Below are 13,582 nucleotides of genomic sequence, written 5' to 3'. Positions count from 1 at the left end.
TCACAACTTTTCTGGTTTTAGTACCCACTTACGATGTCCGTTTTACGATTGTCGTCCAAACTGTCTTTTACGACACAACTTGAGGTGCAAACAGTTTTGTTTTACCTTTATTTTAATAATTTGATCAACGTTGTTGTTTTACTAAGCCAAGTATGGTATTTTAAAAACAGTTAATGAAACTGGCATGTTTACACGTGCATTGTCAAGGCTCTCGGTCGGATTCTACCCACAGATACTGCGTATTTTAGCTACCTGTGGTACTACTGTGAGCAGAGCTGGTCGTATTGTGCGTGCCGTATCAGAGAATGGGAAACTTGGGATTGTTGACAAAGTATGTGACCTCAGCTTTAAAGTAATTGGTAAATAAAAGTTATGTTAGGTTTTTCAGTGTCATTTGCAATTTTTAAGCTGCTATTTATCTTTTTTCAAAGGCAATTAATAAAAAGGGAGTTTACGTTTTGGTGTGTGTGTGTGCATGTGTGTGTGCGTGTGTGTGTGTGAGTTCGCGCGCAAGAAAGAGTGTGTGTGTCTGTGTGACTACTCTGGTTACAGTTAGGACAGCAGCGACTTGCACACAATGTGCATTGTGATGACCAATCAAAGATCAGCATTTTGGTGACGTGCGCAGTTCGGTTTGTAAACATGAAAGTGTACAGGTAATCGAAGCTGTAGCTCGTACCCGAGTTCAGAGATAACGAAAAGATAAGCAAATGATATAATGTTAGCATTCCATAGTTTGGTCCTTTATCTGTATGAAAAGATGACAGGTGATAGCCCAGTTGCGAAGAGAAGGAGGTCAGACATGGAAGGGGTGCCCCTCTTGCTGAAAATCCTCGCCTCCTCTGTCCCCGTGGCTGACAAATCGGGTGGACTTATTAGAGACGTGCTTGAGAAAGGTGATCTTGGGGTTGTTAAGAAGGTAAAACTAAACTTTGACCAAAGTTTCTGAGTTCATTTATTGTGCCATTAATGTATTAACTTAACATTAAAATGTATTAACTCGAATAAACTGCCGTTTTTCGTCGCAAATCGGAGACATCACTCCGCATTCTGTGTTCGTTTTAACATCGGGGTCTTTTTCTCATTTTTCACCTTTGCCTATGTAAAGAGGGGGATAGTTAACTTGTTTACATGTGTTACGTTAGTGTTATAAGTATCTGCATGTCAGACACTGAGATGAATAAACCCAAATCTGCTTCGTCAGTATCAGTTAGCCCGTATCAAGTTTGAGACCCCCTTTTTGACCTTGGTTTTGAGCATGCAGAATGACTTAGCTTTGTAGATTTAAAAACCCCTATGAAATGCCGATCAGACACTATATTTCAAATAGGGCAATATATTAACTCTGGCTATGGTCGATACAATTTTTAAGACCTTTGAAAATAGCAAGAAGATTTATGATTAATATTATGTTTCCTTTAGTCTGATCAGTAAAATCCAGATTACCAGGGTACATTATGGGACAATATTATATATGGTGATTACATTAGAGGCCTACATACATGAAAGTTGAGTTTTATCAGACTTCAAATTTCCCAAATCATAATATTAATAAATAGATAAGATCATGTTATTATCTATCCATAATAATCAGTATTATTCTGTCAAGCTTTTTTAAAGATATTTTTTCTTGGGATGGGCAGAACAGAGGTTTTTCATGTTATCCAGATGGAAGCACAAAAAGCAAACAGAAGTGACAGTCTGTATGGTCAGTGATGATTAGTTTAATCACCTGAAAAAGGGAATGATATGTTTCATGATATGTTACCTAATTGTACTGACCTAATTATATTGAACAATGCAAGGACTATTCTATAAACAAGCAGACATATAACATCAAAAACAGGTTCACAAAATATTTATACAGCTTTTGGGCGAGAAGTATACTATATAAAAGTGAGCATCGTTGATTTTTCTAGGGCTGGAATGATCTTCAGACAGAAGCTGACAGAGCTGCTCAAAGATGCATCGTTGCTTCCCTTTCTAAAAGCTTTCCAAATGTTACAATAATTGGAGAGGAGGTAAGGGTTAGGGAATAATGTCTTTTATATACAATACTGGCTGGAAGTGGATGGTGGATTTAAATATTTATTTGTTTGTACAGAATTATTCTCAAGTTATTGCCATTCAATATTGTTGCAGTACAGATTTATCATATCATGGTGATTTGTTATGGGGAAGATATTGATTTAACTGTAGTGTTAATTTATGGATTCGGATGTTCACGTAAATTGTTGAATATATTAGAATAAGGCTCACTACAGTTTCTCACATGTTGTTCACTGTGTTCTACTGATTGTGTTGTCTTTGTTTCTAGGAAACGGACCCAAATGAAGATATCAAACCAGACTGGGTTGAAACAAGTCTGGATGAAAATATCCTCAAGCATGTATCAAATTTTCCAGAAGAATGGAAAGATGTCAAGGATGAAGATGTATGCTTTTAAATTTGTCAAGATTTATCTGTCTACATCAAAACAGTTAAATATATTAACAATATCTACTTAACAATACCTAGGTACCTAGGTTGAGGAACAGAAAGCAGTTTTTTGTCTCAGAATTCAAAATATCAGTGAGGGTGAACACCCAACAAGAAGTATGTTAAATAGGTAGGACTTCTAGGTGAGTCCTGGCATTGTCTGTTTTGGTTTGTAAGGTATGCTGAAAATAAAATGTACAACTACATATCTTGGCTTTTTTGCTCCCAAATTTGCTCATAAGATATAGCTCGGTAGTTAGAGTGTACTTTATGGGCACATTTGGGATGAAGAAATACAAGATAATATGTAGATCTGCTGTGTATGTATTATCCTGAGTGCACTGTATATAAAAGAGACAAAATTTTCGGACTTGCCTACCTACTAGTGCTCAGTGTGCTTTCAGTTTGGGGGTTACCCCCCTTTAAGATGTATTAAAATATTTGTTGGTGTTCTGGATCACTCCTAGTAGATGGTGGTTTGCCTTTTCAATTTTCAGTCTCTGGCTTCAAGCCTGATAATAATGAATGGGTTTCTCAAAATAGATGATCCATTGATTCAGGGAGCAGACAATTAATGGATTTTTTTTCTGCAGGATGAAGGGATTAATATCAGAATTAATAGCAGTCAGTTCATGATATATTTAAAATTATATTTCAGATTGTTATTTGGGTTGATCCACTTGATGGAACTGCAGAGTATACACAAGGTAAGTTTCAATATGTCCCAGTACATCTTTTCACATCATGCTGCTCTATGATTTAATCTATGCTACAGATTCTCATACTTTGTGAAAAAAATTATGGTGTCCCACAATTTGACCGGACTCTTTTATACCTTGTCAGAAACAAAATGCCTCAAATTGCCATAGTGATACCCAAAGAGCATGTGACCTAAAAGTGTTCATCTTTGGCTTTTGTGAATAAGTACAAGGTCATACAAGGACTGTTCACGCAGCAACAATAACGCTTGTAGTCACATTGCTAATTGCATCTTTTCTCCTGTTTTAGCTCTTAGGAGCCATATAAAGTCTGAAACATGATATTGATTAAAATGGTGTTTGTCAATGTGTTCACATAAAGATAATAAGTGCTTATTGATTTTCCTGTGTTATTGAAAGGTTGTAAGTGTAAGCGATATTCCATTTCCTGTAATATTCCATTTCCTGTAATATTCTGACATTTCTGTCTTGAAGTCTGTTAAAGACTGATCTTTGATTTCACCAAAACAGGAGTGGTTTTATTGATTACAGCTGTAATGATGAACACTACTCACTATCTAGCAGTCCCTGAAGTCCTTAGAGACATACAGATTACTTTTTGGCACAAGATACTGAATTTTAATGGTATTTATGGCAATATTGACAGCCATTCATTCGAGACATTTTCTAAATGTGTCCCACTCTGCAAGGTAATCTTACCTTTTCGCATCATTGTGAGTCTCCAAATCACTTGATCTCAAGCTATTTGAACAACTTGTTTTTAGCAGGACTTTTCCAAGTCATATGAAGGTTATTAATCACAAATTATGCCTTTCAGAATAAATGCTTTATACTGTTTCTCTCTGCACCCCATTTGCAGTTAATTCAGGGCTGTGCTCTGTTTGTTTTTTATATACCGTACTTTGAGTAGCACAAGAAGATGTAAAGTGTTTTCAGTGAACTGTTGTTTCCAGTACTCAGTTATTTTTAAAGTATTTTTCTCTTTTAAAATGCTAACATTACTTAGCAAAGTTTGATACTTGCTGCTTGGTAACCAAGTTGTACTTTTTACGTCAGGTTTGCTGGACCATGTTACTGTGTTGATTGGTATAGCAGTTAATGGTAAGGCTGTGGCAGGTGTAATTCACCAACCTTACTACAACTACAAGGCAGGGCCTGGAGCTACACTGGGAAGAACGATATGGGGCATGGTTGGATTAGGTATGATAAACAACAGACATAAGTACTGAAATTCAATAAATTACAACAAATTAATTTGAAGTATATTTATGACAAGTGAATGCCAAGTACAAGTAAGTGCTAAAATGACAACTACAAATTACGAATATTTTGTTTTGAATTTTTATGTGATTGGAGAGTTTTAACCTTGCAATTTTGATTTTAAGGTGCATTTGGTTACACTCAGAAGCAACCGCCGAAGGGCAAGAACATCATAACCACCACCAGGTCCCACTCTAATAAGGTGGTGACAGACTCTGTGGATGCATGTGAACCAACAGAAGTGATAAGAGTGGGAGGTGCTGGCCACAAGGTATACAGTAATGGTACTGCTAAGGCAATTTGCTTTTATGCAAAGTTAACCGCCATAACTTGGGCGAGTAATGAAAGAACATGATGTTATAGTGCCTGTTTAATGGCCTGAAAATCATGGTCCCCATGTTTTAATATAGCCTTTTGTGATTCTGTTGATCTGCAGGTCCTAATGCAATTTGGGCAATGGGATGCTGAATTAGTAGTTACCTCTAATATAAAAGTCTCTGAATGAAAATTTACCTAAATGTTTGAATTCATCTGTTCTAACTACAGGGCATCTCAATGTGCATGGGCCCCATTAATATGATTATTATTTACTACTTACTGAGTCAAGAAACTTAGACCCCATTCCCATAGATTTTAGACTGATCTATCCCTGTGGGGAGTCTCACTAGATTTCTGTCAGCTTAGCCGGCTTAAGCGTCTGTCCTGCCTACTAAAAGCTATAAGGGGGTATTTAAGTATGGTGCGCGCTCAGCTGACTGCAATTTAGTGTGAACCTCCAGGGAGTTAGGTTGATCTAAATCTCTGCATCGATCTAAATCTCTGGGAATGCACCCTTAGACAAGAGCTGATATAATAACACTTAAACAAGGCAGCAAAGCTGTCAAATGTACAGACAAAAAACAGAAAATAAAGATGCAAAATAGGTCATTTTGTCAATTTTGATGCAATAACAAATAATGCTTATAATAGCACTGTCAGTCAACACTGAATTTTAATCATGCACAACAGGTACCATGGTCAATAACAGGAGCGAACCCAGAGATATTTTCTGACAGTATTCCAAAGTATTTATGTTGATCCATCCTCCATTTTTATGGTCTTCCAACAGAAAAAAATAGATACCAGTCAATATAAACTTAATAACCTGACCGTCTTCCGGAAGACCCAGAAGATGGTCTCAATCCACCCCTTCAGTAAGATTACAGTTTCAGGACCATGAGAGTTCAAATTCTCATGATGAAAGTCTCAATATTTGAAAAATGATGACAGTGCATAAAATAATATTACATAATGTTTAAAGACATAAAAAACAATACAACTGCTTATGTGGAAATATAGAAAATGTGCAGAGCCTCAGGCAGATGAGAGTTAAAAGTCACAAATGCCAGTGTTTGAGAAAAAATTAAAAAGGAAAACATAACAAAACTAGAAAAGCACTCCAAGAGCACAGACCTCTGCCAAGACAGCAATTGTTGATTATTATTGATTGATTATTGATCTGGACCACCACCAAAAACTAATCATTGTCCTCCTTGCCCACTTCTGACAGTTCCTGAAAATTTCATCAAAATAGGTCCGTAACTTTTTGAGTTATGTTGATGACAGACAAACAGGGGTGAAAACATAACCTCCTTGGCAGAGGTAAATATAATTCCAATGATGCTGCCATTCAAACTTTTAATCTTTTTATATATATATATATATATATATATATATATATATATAATAAAAACTTATTTGCAATATTAAACAAAATTTACCTGCATAATTATCACTGCTTACTTATTATTAATCTAGCAGAGAGCTTAACCTTTGGGAGTTTACAGGGAAATATCAACAAGTGTGCTTTATGTAATCTCATTTAATGGCCTATTAATGACTTTATAACTCTGAACTTAGCTAAGTGATACCCAAGGGAAATTTACAGACTGACCCTCTCAAAGATCTTTCAGGCCCATAAGTCACATCTTAAGAAAAGCACATAACAATAATGCACAACACTGATGCAATAATACATTATGTTTAACTGCACAGTCAACATCAAATTTTAATTATGCACAACAGGTAACACCAACGAAAGTAAAAGCATAAGGCTTCAGGCCCATCAGAGTTCAAGTTTATACTTTGAAAGTGCCAGAATGAGAAAAATGAAAATTTCACACAAAATTGCATGAATACAATGATAAAAGATAATCCAATTGAGCTGGCTTTCTAATTTGAACTGCATGCCAATCCTAAAAATCATACTTGTAAGTTAAAAATAATAATAAGTAACACAGTTTTCTTTTCATAATGTTTGCAGTAGCAGTGCAAAAAGATTTTTGTCAATTTTGATGTAACATTACATAATAAATTATATAATAATTATCACCAATTTTTAATTATTGACTATAAATAGCATGGGCATTTAGAAAATTTGATTACTATTCGGCTTCATGTCCATGGGAGCTCTGAGTCCCACAATGAATATGCCAACACGATAATAATGAATTTTTCACTAAAATGTATAACTTCCAGAAAAAGAAGCCAATTAGACTGCTTTTCCAACTCAGGCTGCATTTTAGTCCTGGGTTTCTTTTTTGAAAGTTTGACAGTCATAAGTAACACGGTTTTCCCATAATGGTCATCATGGCAGCAGCACCAAAAATTGTGTTTTCTTCTATTTTGATACAACATAACATAATGCTTAACAGCATAATGACCATCAATTTTTAATAATAATATATACGTATCATGGATTTTCAGAAAATGTGACTAGCATGGGTCTTCAAGCCCGTGGAGGTTCTAAGTCACACCTTGAAAATGCCAATATGTGAAAAATTAAATTTTCACAAAAAACTGTTTAACTGCCAGAAAAATTTACCAAACAGACTACATTTCCTACTGAAGCTGTATTTTAGTCCCATGTTTCTTTCCTGTAAGTTTGAGAACAGTAAGTGACATGATTTTCCTTAAATGGTCATCATGGGAGCAGTGCCCAAAATAGGGGTTTCTTCAAATTTTAATGTAACATTACATAATGTTTAACAGCATAATGACCATCAATTTTTAATAATAGAATATTAGTAACATGGACATTCAGAAAATGTGACAAGCAAAGGTCTTCAGGATCATAGAACTTCAAAGTCACACCTTGAAAATGCCAATATGTGAAAAATTAAATTTTCACAAAAAACTGTTTAACTGCCAGAAAAAATTACCAAACAGACTGCATTGCCTACTGAAGCTGTATTTTAGTCCCATGTTTCTTTCCTGTAAGTTTGAGAACAGTAAGTGACATGATTTTCCTTAAATGGTCATCATGGGAGCAGTGCCCAAAATAGGGGTTTCTTCAAATTTTAATATAACATTACATAATGTTTAACAGCATAATGACCATCAATTTTTAATAATAGAATATTAGTAACATGGACATTCAGAAAATGTGACAAGCAAAGGTCTTCAGGATCATAGAACTTCAAAGTCACACCTTGAAAATGCCAATATGTGAAAAATTAAATTTTCACAAAAAACTGTTTAACTGCCAGAAAAAATTACCAAACAGACTGCATTGCCTACTGAAGCTGTATTTTAGTCCCATGTTTCTTTCCTGTAAGTTTGAGAACAGTAAGTGACATGATTTTCCTTAAATGGTCATCATGGGAGCAGTGCCCAAAATAGGGGTTTCTTCAAATTTTGATGCAATATTACATAATGGTTAACAGCATAATGACCACCAGTTTTTAATAATAAAATAGTAGTATCATGGATATTCAGAAAATGTGACTAGCAAAGGTCTTCAGGCCCATGGAACTTCGAAGTCACATCTTGAAAATGCCAAAATGTAAACAAGACAGCACTTTTCTGAAATGGGTTTATTTCCATTTTTAACACTTTTTTAACATAAAACAAAATTAACAGTTTACTGCCATTTTTATATGACCAACTAAGAAAATTGATGAGATGGGAAAAATATCAATAGAACAGTATTAAATGTCCAATTTCCTCCATTCTGAGATTCTGAACATAGTGGATGATTGAATCTGACAAACTGCAATGATATGTGTTCATTTCCATTTTTGACACTTCATTACACAATACACGATAACAAGTTTACCATCATTTTTACATAATCAACTAACAATGTTGTAAAGATGCAGGAAATGTCAAAAAAACACTTTTACATATCTTATTAGTTCAATAATGAGACTATTAACATGCCTAAGAATTGAATCAGAGAAAATGTGAAAAAAAGCATAACTTCCCTAAAAATGACCCAATCATGCTGATTTTCGAACTTGACCTGCGTTTTATACAAATTCATCAGTTCTGTAAGTTTCAAACCAAAAGGAAAAACGGTTTTCCACTTATCGTGTTTACGGTGTTGCATATATGCTGAAAAAAGTGAAAAAACAGCATAACTTCCCTATAAATGGCCCGATCATGCTGATTTTCGAACTTGACCTGAATATTATGAATATTCATCAGTTCTGTAAGTTTCAAGTCAAAACGTAAAACCGTTTTCCACTTAACGTGTTTACGGTGTTGCATATATGCTGAAAAGAGTGAAAAAAACAGCATAACTTCCCTAAAAATGGCCCGATCATGCTGATTTTCGAACTTGACCTGAATATTATGAATATTCATCAGTTCTGTAAGTTTCAAGTCAAAACGTAAAACCGTTTTCCACTTATCGTGGTTACGGTAAAAGTGCACGCCAACGGCAACGGCGACGACAGACGCAGGTGACGGCTATATGTACAGACACATCTGTGTCTGTACATAAAAAGTACATTGGTGTCTCAAGCTCAAATGATGCATTTTTACAGCAGGTGATCTAAATGACCAAAATTTCGCCGACAGCACACTGACAACCGAAGTTGTCAATCACCCTGACACACTCAGCTTTTGGTATAGCAAAAATAGCATAGTTATTCTCAGTACTAAATCATTATCATAACAATGGGTCCCATGTATATTGAAACACCCTGTACAAAACTTCCAATTCTGGCTTTCCTTTCGTAGGTGTTGCTGCTCATTGAAGGTGAAGTTCATGCATACGTCTTTGCAAGTCCAGGATGCAAGAAATGGGATACATGTGCCCCTGAGGCAATCCTTACAGCAATAGGAGGCAAGCTGACAGACATTCATGGCAGTAAACTTCAGTACCATAAGGAGGTACAGCATAAGAACACTGCAGGAGTGCTGGCCACATTTTCTGTAGATCACCAGTGGTACCTGGATAAAATACCTCAGTCTGCCAAGGATGCTCTAAAACCATGAGGGTATTTGGAACTTGGGTCTAAACTGTAGATGTCTTATATAAACTTGATACATGTACACTCAAAAGCTGTGAAATATTATCGATTTTTCATGTAATCAGAAGAGCTGGGATATCGTTTTAAAATGTTTCATTTACATAATATGTGAGGAAGGTTCACTCTTCCAGAGTAAACGTCTTCAGTATTGTCAGCTGTAGATCACAACGAACTTCTTTAATTTAGAGCCAGTTTGACGGCCATATGAATTATAGTTTCCAGAAATTGGCGTTTCAGAATGCAATGTGTAGGTTATTGAGGAACATGTATGTAGTATTTGGAGAAGCATTTTGTCTCCTCTCTAAAGATGTGGAAAACATTTCAAAAAGTAGTTAATGGACTCAAGTTCCATACCTGGTATATGCTTTTTTGTAGATGGTGGCTGGGCTTAACCACAGCAACTTATATTTTTGCTGCATTTATCTGCTTGGTATAATTTACATGAAATTGTGTTCAAATCATTTAGTAGACTTCTATGAACAGATTAGAAATACATGTATGCAATTTTCTTACCTGTCATGTTTGTGATGTTGGATATTAGGATCAGTGCATTCTGCGTGTTGCTATCTAATGTTGCATTTTCAAGTACTAAGCATTTAACTTTTGAAAATGTGATAAATGCAGATGTATCATGTTAATAAAGATGTATCATTACCCATTCCACATATGTATCTAAAATTAACCTTGAGATTATTTCTCTTCTCAGTATAACTTTTTTCTCCAAAATATTCTAAAATTTTGCAAAAGGAAGAACATTCTTATTCCCAGATTAAGTTACTTATTAAATCATGTAATTGAATTCAGATTCTCATACTTTTTTTAGAATTAAAAATATCTCTTACTCTTGCCCTTGTTGAAATAATAATAATAGTAATATGGTAAGAAATGTACCATAACGCTGTCTAGAGGCAGCTGGTGAATTTACACACCCAAAATTAAGTAAAACAACTGAAAAAAGACACCAAAAATATACTACACATTAACACAAAGATGAAAAAATTTACATTAATGACACATTTCATCAAAAGATATTCTCTGTAACTGGGTGGGAAGACAGTACTGTGTAAAAACGGTACACTTGAAAGATATATAATGAGAGAAGTAAAAGTGAGGGTCGGTATGCTGGGTGAATAGGTATGCTAATCTCTGAAATGCAAAACTTGGTGTAATAATAAAATATGGAAACAATGCAGAAAAAAAAGGTTTATCTTCCTTAGTTTAGATTTTGTACAAAATAAAGTAGACAAACTTAGCTCAATTACATACGGAACATTTTAGGATTGCATAAAACCAGCATCAAAAAATTGAAATGCCAGGTATTTTCTTTTAATTGCACTTAGAATAAATATCTACATATTTCTGCACCAAATGCACAAGTGTGCAGCAACAATTCACACAACTATCCTCGAGTCAACTTTGGCTGTGTCGCTAGATATTTTGTGCCTATATGTAATCTTTTTGTAACAAGCAATGCCTTCGACTTGAAACATCCCTGTAGAATTATCAGCAAAGTCTCCTTAAACTTTAAATCCCCCTAAGATCACATTATCCAACAGAAATGGAGTCTCCTGAAACCTACAAGCTCTCCCCTGTCAGTGTAGTCAAGTTGTATCCAGAAACAATCCAACTTACTGGAGAATGCTGTTCCTATGGCAATTCATGTGACATGCAGTGGTGGTTCCTGTACCTGGGAACACACTGGATGCAGTCTTGCTACATAAATACATATCACTTTGAAATGAAGCCATTCTAGTGTGTAATATTACTAACGATAATAATGATCAGTGTCTCCTAGTCCGCAAAGCACGTTCTCTGTTTGCTACTCGTACAGAATGTCTGTGTCTGACTGTCCGTGTAGAATGACTGCTCAAGGCTGCTTTTGATTTGGTGTCTGCATTCCTTTTGGTACTATGAACTTGACTTTTTCTTTCTGGCTTGGATTTGATTTTTTGTTTCGCCAAAGGACAATGACTGGAAATACAATCAAATTGTGTGAGGGTCATTTACATTTCAATTGCTTCATAAATATACTTCAAATGCATATACAACTTCCTGTTATATGCTGTTCAATTATATACATTATTTTTTCAACTGTTCTGGTCTTTCATATCAATATACCAAGTACCAGATTTCTACCTACCTTAAGTGTTCCTCAAGTTCCCATTCCCATGTCTGGATATCACACCCACTGTTTGGACAAGGTATAACTCCTAATCTCTTTTGCATCTCCACATTATCTTCAGGTATATCAGGTCTGTACATAACATAAAATATATCAAACATCAAACTAGCAACAGACCATACTTATGTCAACATCATCAATATACAAATCTGAAGTTATTTGCCTCCGAATCTCCTCAACATATTTCTACAATAAGGAAAGATGGATTAATATAGTGAAATATCTTCATTTCATTCTATAACCAAAAGCTTCATATTTTCAGCCTAAGCTAAATTGGATTGCATATCAAAACATAATCCAATTTTCCTACATAAATCCCACAAGAAAGGCATACAACAAATTCCTTGTTCAAAGACATTATTCACCTGTCAACTGGAAATGCATCTTCCCTCTGACAGGTTGGACATCTTGAAAGACCTCTTCTTCTTTTCCCAACTTCATTGTAAAGGCACTCTTCACATACTCTATGTTGACAACTGCCATATACCATACGTAACTTTGGATTCCAGCAAATTATACAGTTAAACCTAGGAGTGCAGTGAAAGAAGTTATAAACCAAGTTTCAGAGCATATAAAACAATGACTTTATGGAAGTGATTCCTTTAAATATGCTTAAAGAGAAGGACAAGGATATGTTCAGTTAATGACTAAAAAATGCATTAATACAAACGCATGACAAAACTGTGGGCACTGCAAAAGTACTTGAAATAGTATAAATAAATTTAAATCATTAGTTTTGTGTTTGTGAATCAACAAAGGTCTCCAGTGAAGTTTTCATAATATAATTTATTCATTAAAATAACCGTTTGTAATAGCATTCTAAAGACTTATTGCAAATTTAATCACAATCCATTTTAAATTAGAAATGAAAATTGAAATACTGATTTGAAAGCAGCCTGTTGAAACTTGAAAGCTAAGCGAAGACATCTATGCATCAAAGTTCATGAGCATTCAAATTGCCATGTTATTTTTGTGGGATATTATCTTTAATAAAACTGCAGCAGAGTTCTTTGAGAGATGCACTTCGAACAAATTGCAGATAGGTGTAAGTGAAAATATGGCGACAACAAAGATGAGGGCGCCATGTTCTCCGCGTCTCTTTAAACAGGAAGGTTTTACACCAGCTTAGGAACACAAAGTACACTGGACGAACATAGGTGTGAATATTTGTAACGGGAAATGATATAGAAATATTAAATGCATACCTTTGCTCGTAGCTAGCCTGCGCGGCCGTTAGAGCGGACAAATTTGTGGACATCTTTACCATCCCCAAAGGTCACGCTCATGTCATAGCGCAGCTGCCGTTTTTCGTCATTTGGCGCGACTTTGTCACATGACTGAATTTCTTCAAAATGATTGGATTAAGCCGGTTTTAAATCCCCGGATGTAAACAAAAGCACGTGCGTGGAACTATTAAGTTTCTTTTATGCTACATCTTCCACTTGTCTGAACCCATGTATTCTTCCGGGTATAGTGACCCATTTTTTTTTTTTTTTGCATCAAATTGAAGTTTTGTAAGGCTCTGTTTAGTGTAGAGGTCTATATCAATTTGGCTGTTTGTAGATAAATTTTTAAAACTTATTTCACGTTTCACATGCTCCTGTTGTATCATGCAGCAAACAGGAATACCAGGTAGAATACTAACA

At 35.2% G+C, this 13,582-nt stretch overlaps 2 protein-coding genes across 3 annotated transcripts; one reads left to right on the top strand and one right to left on the bottom strand.

Annotated features, from left to right (window-relative positions):
• The first annotated feature begins 167 nt into the window (after nt 1–167).
• LOC106178578 (3'(2'),5'-bisphosphate nucleotidase 1) lies at nt 168–10,417 on the top strand. Of its 2 annotated transcripts, none has more exons than XM_013561807.3 (7): nt 168–331; nt 1,920–2,021; nt 2,318–2,434; nt 3,137–3,185; nt 4,254–4,397; nt 4,583–4,728; nt 9,462–10,417. In XM_013561807.3, exons 1-7 carry the CDS (start codon nt 185–187, stop codon nt 9,717–9,719), a joined length of 963 nt encoding a protein of 320 aa, XP_013417261.2. In that variant the 5' UTR covers nt 168–184; the 3' UTR covers nt 9,720–10,417. The 2 variants fall into 2 exon arrangements, with proteins under 2 accessions (XP_013417261.2, XP_013417260.2); XM_013561806.3 differs by lacking the exon at nt 168–331 and adding an exon at nt 612–919.
• Nucleotides 10,418–10,944: 527 nt separating this feature from the next.
• On the bottom strand, nt 10,945–13,285 carry LOC106178581 (uncharacterized). The gene is made up of 4 exons (XM_013561813.2): nt 13,142–13,285; nt 12,302–12,463; nt 11,895–12,008; nt 10,945–11,725 (listed from the first exon to the last, which is right to left on the bottom strand). Exons 1-4 carry the CDS (start codon nt 13,201–13,203, stop codon nt 11,536–11,538), a joined length of 528 nt encoding a protein of 175 aa, XP_013417267.2. The 5' UTR covers nt 13,204–13,285; the 3' UTR covers nt 10,945–11,535.
• Nucleotides 13,286–13,582: the final 297 nt, after the last annotated feature.

Source organism: Lingula anatina, chromosome 2 (genome assembly GCF_051362555.1).
Source record: "Lingula anatina isolate TDL-2025a chromosome 2, LinAna3.0, whole genome shotgun sequence".
Classification (NCBI taxonomy): Eukaryota; Metazoa; Brachiopoda; class Lingulata; order Lingulida; family Lingulidae; genus Lingula; species Lingula anatina.
This window is presented reverse-complemented; position numbering and strand designations above follow the sequence as displayed.

Excerpts from the sequence above, each read along its gene's own strand:
- LOC106178578 (XM_013561806.3), top strand. The coding sequence starts at position 719 with ATGTTAGCATTCCATAGTTTGGTCCTTTATCTGTATGAAAAGATGACA. Across the intron at positions 2,022-2,317 it reads TTACAATAATTGGAGAGGAG|GAAACGGACCCAAATGAAGA; the intron begins GTAAGGGTTAGG and ends CTTTGTTTCTAG. Across the intron at positions 4,729-9,461 it reads TGGGAGGTGCTGGCCACAAG|GTGTTGCTGCTCATTGAAGG; the intron begins GTATACAGTAAT and ends TTCCTTTCGTAG.
- LOC106178581 (XM_013561813.2), bottom strand. The coding sequence starts at position 13,203 with ATGGTAAAGATGTCCACAAATTTGTCCGCTCTAACGGCCGCGCAGGCT. Across the intron at positions 12,464-13,141 it reads CAGGCTAGCTACGAGCAAAG|GTTTAACTGTATAATTTGCT; the intron begins GTATGCATTTAA and ends CTGCACTCCTAG. Across the intron at positions 11,726-11,894 it reads GAACTTGAGGAACACTTAAG|TCATTGTCCTTTGGCGAAAC; the intron begins GTAGGTAGAAAT and ends TTGTATTTCCAG.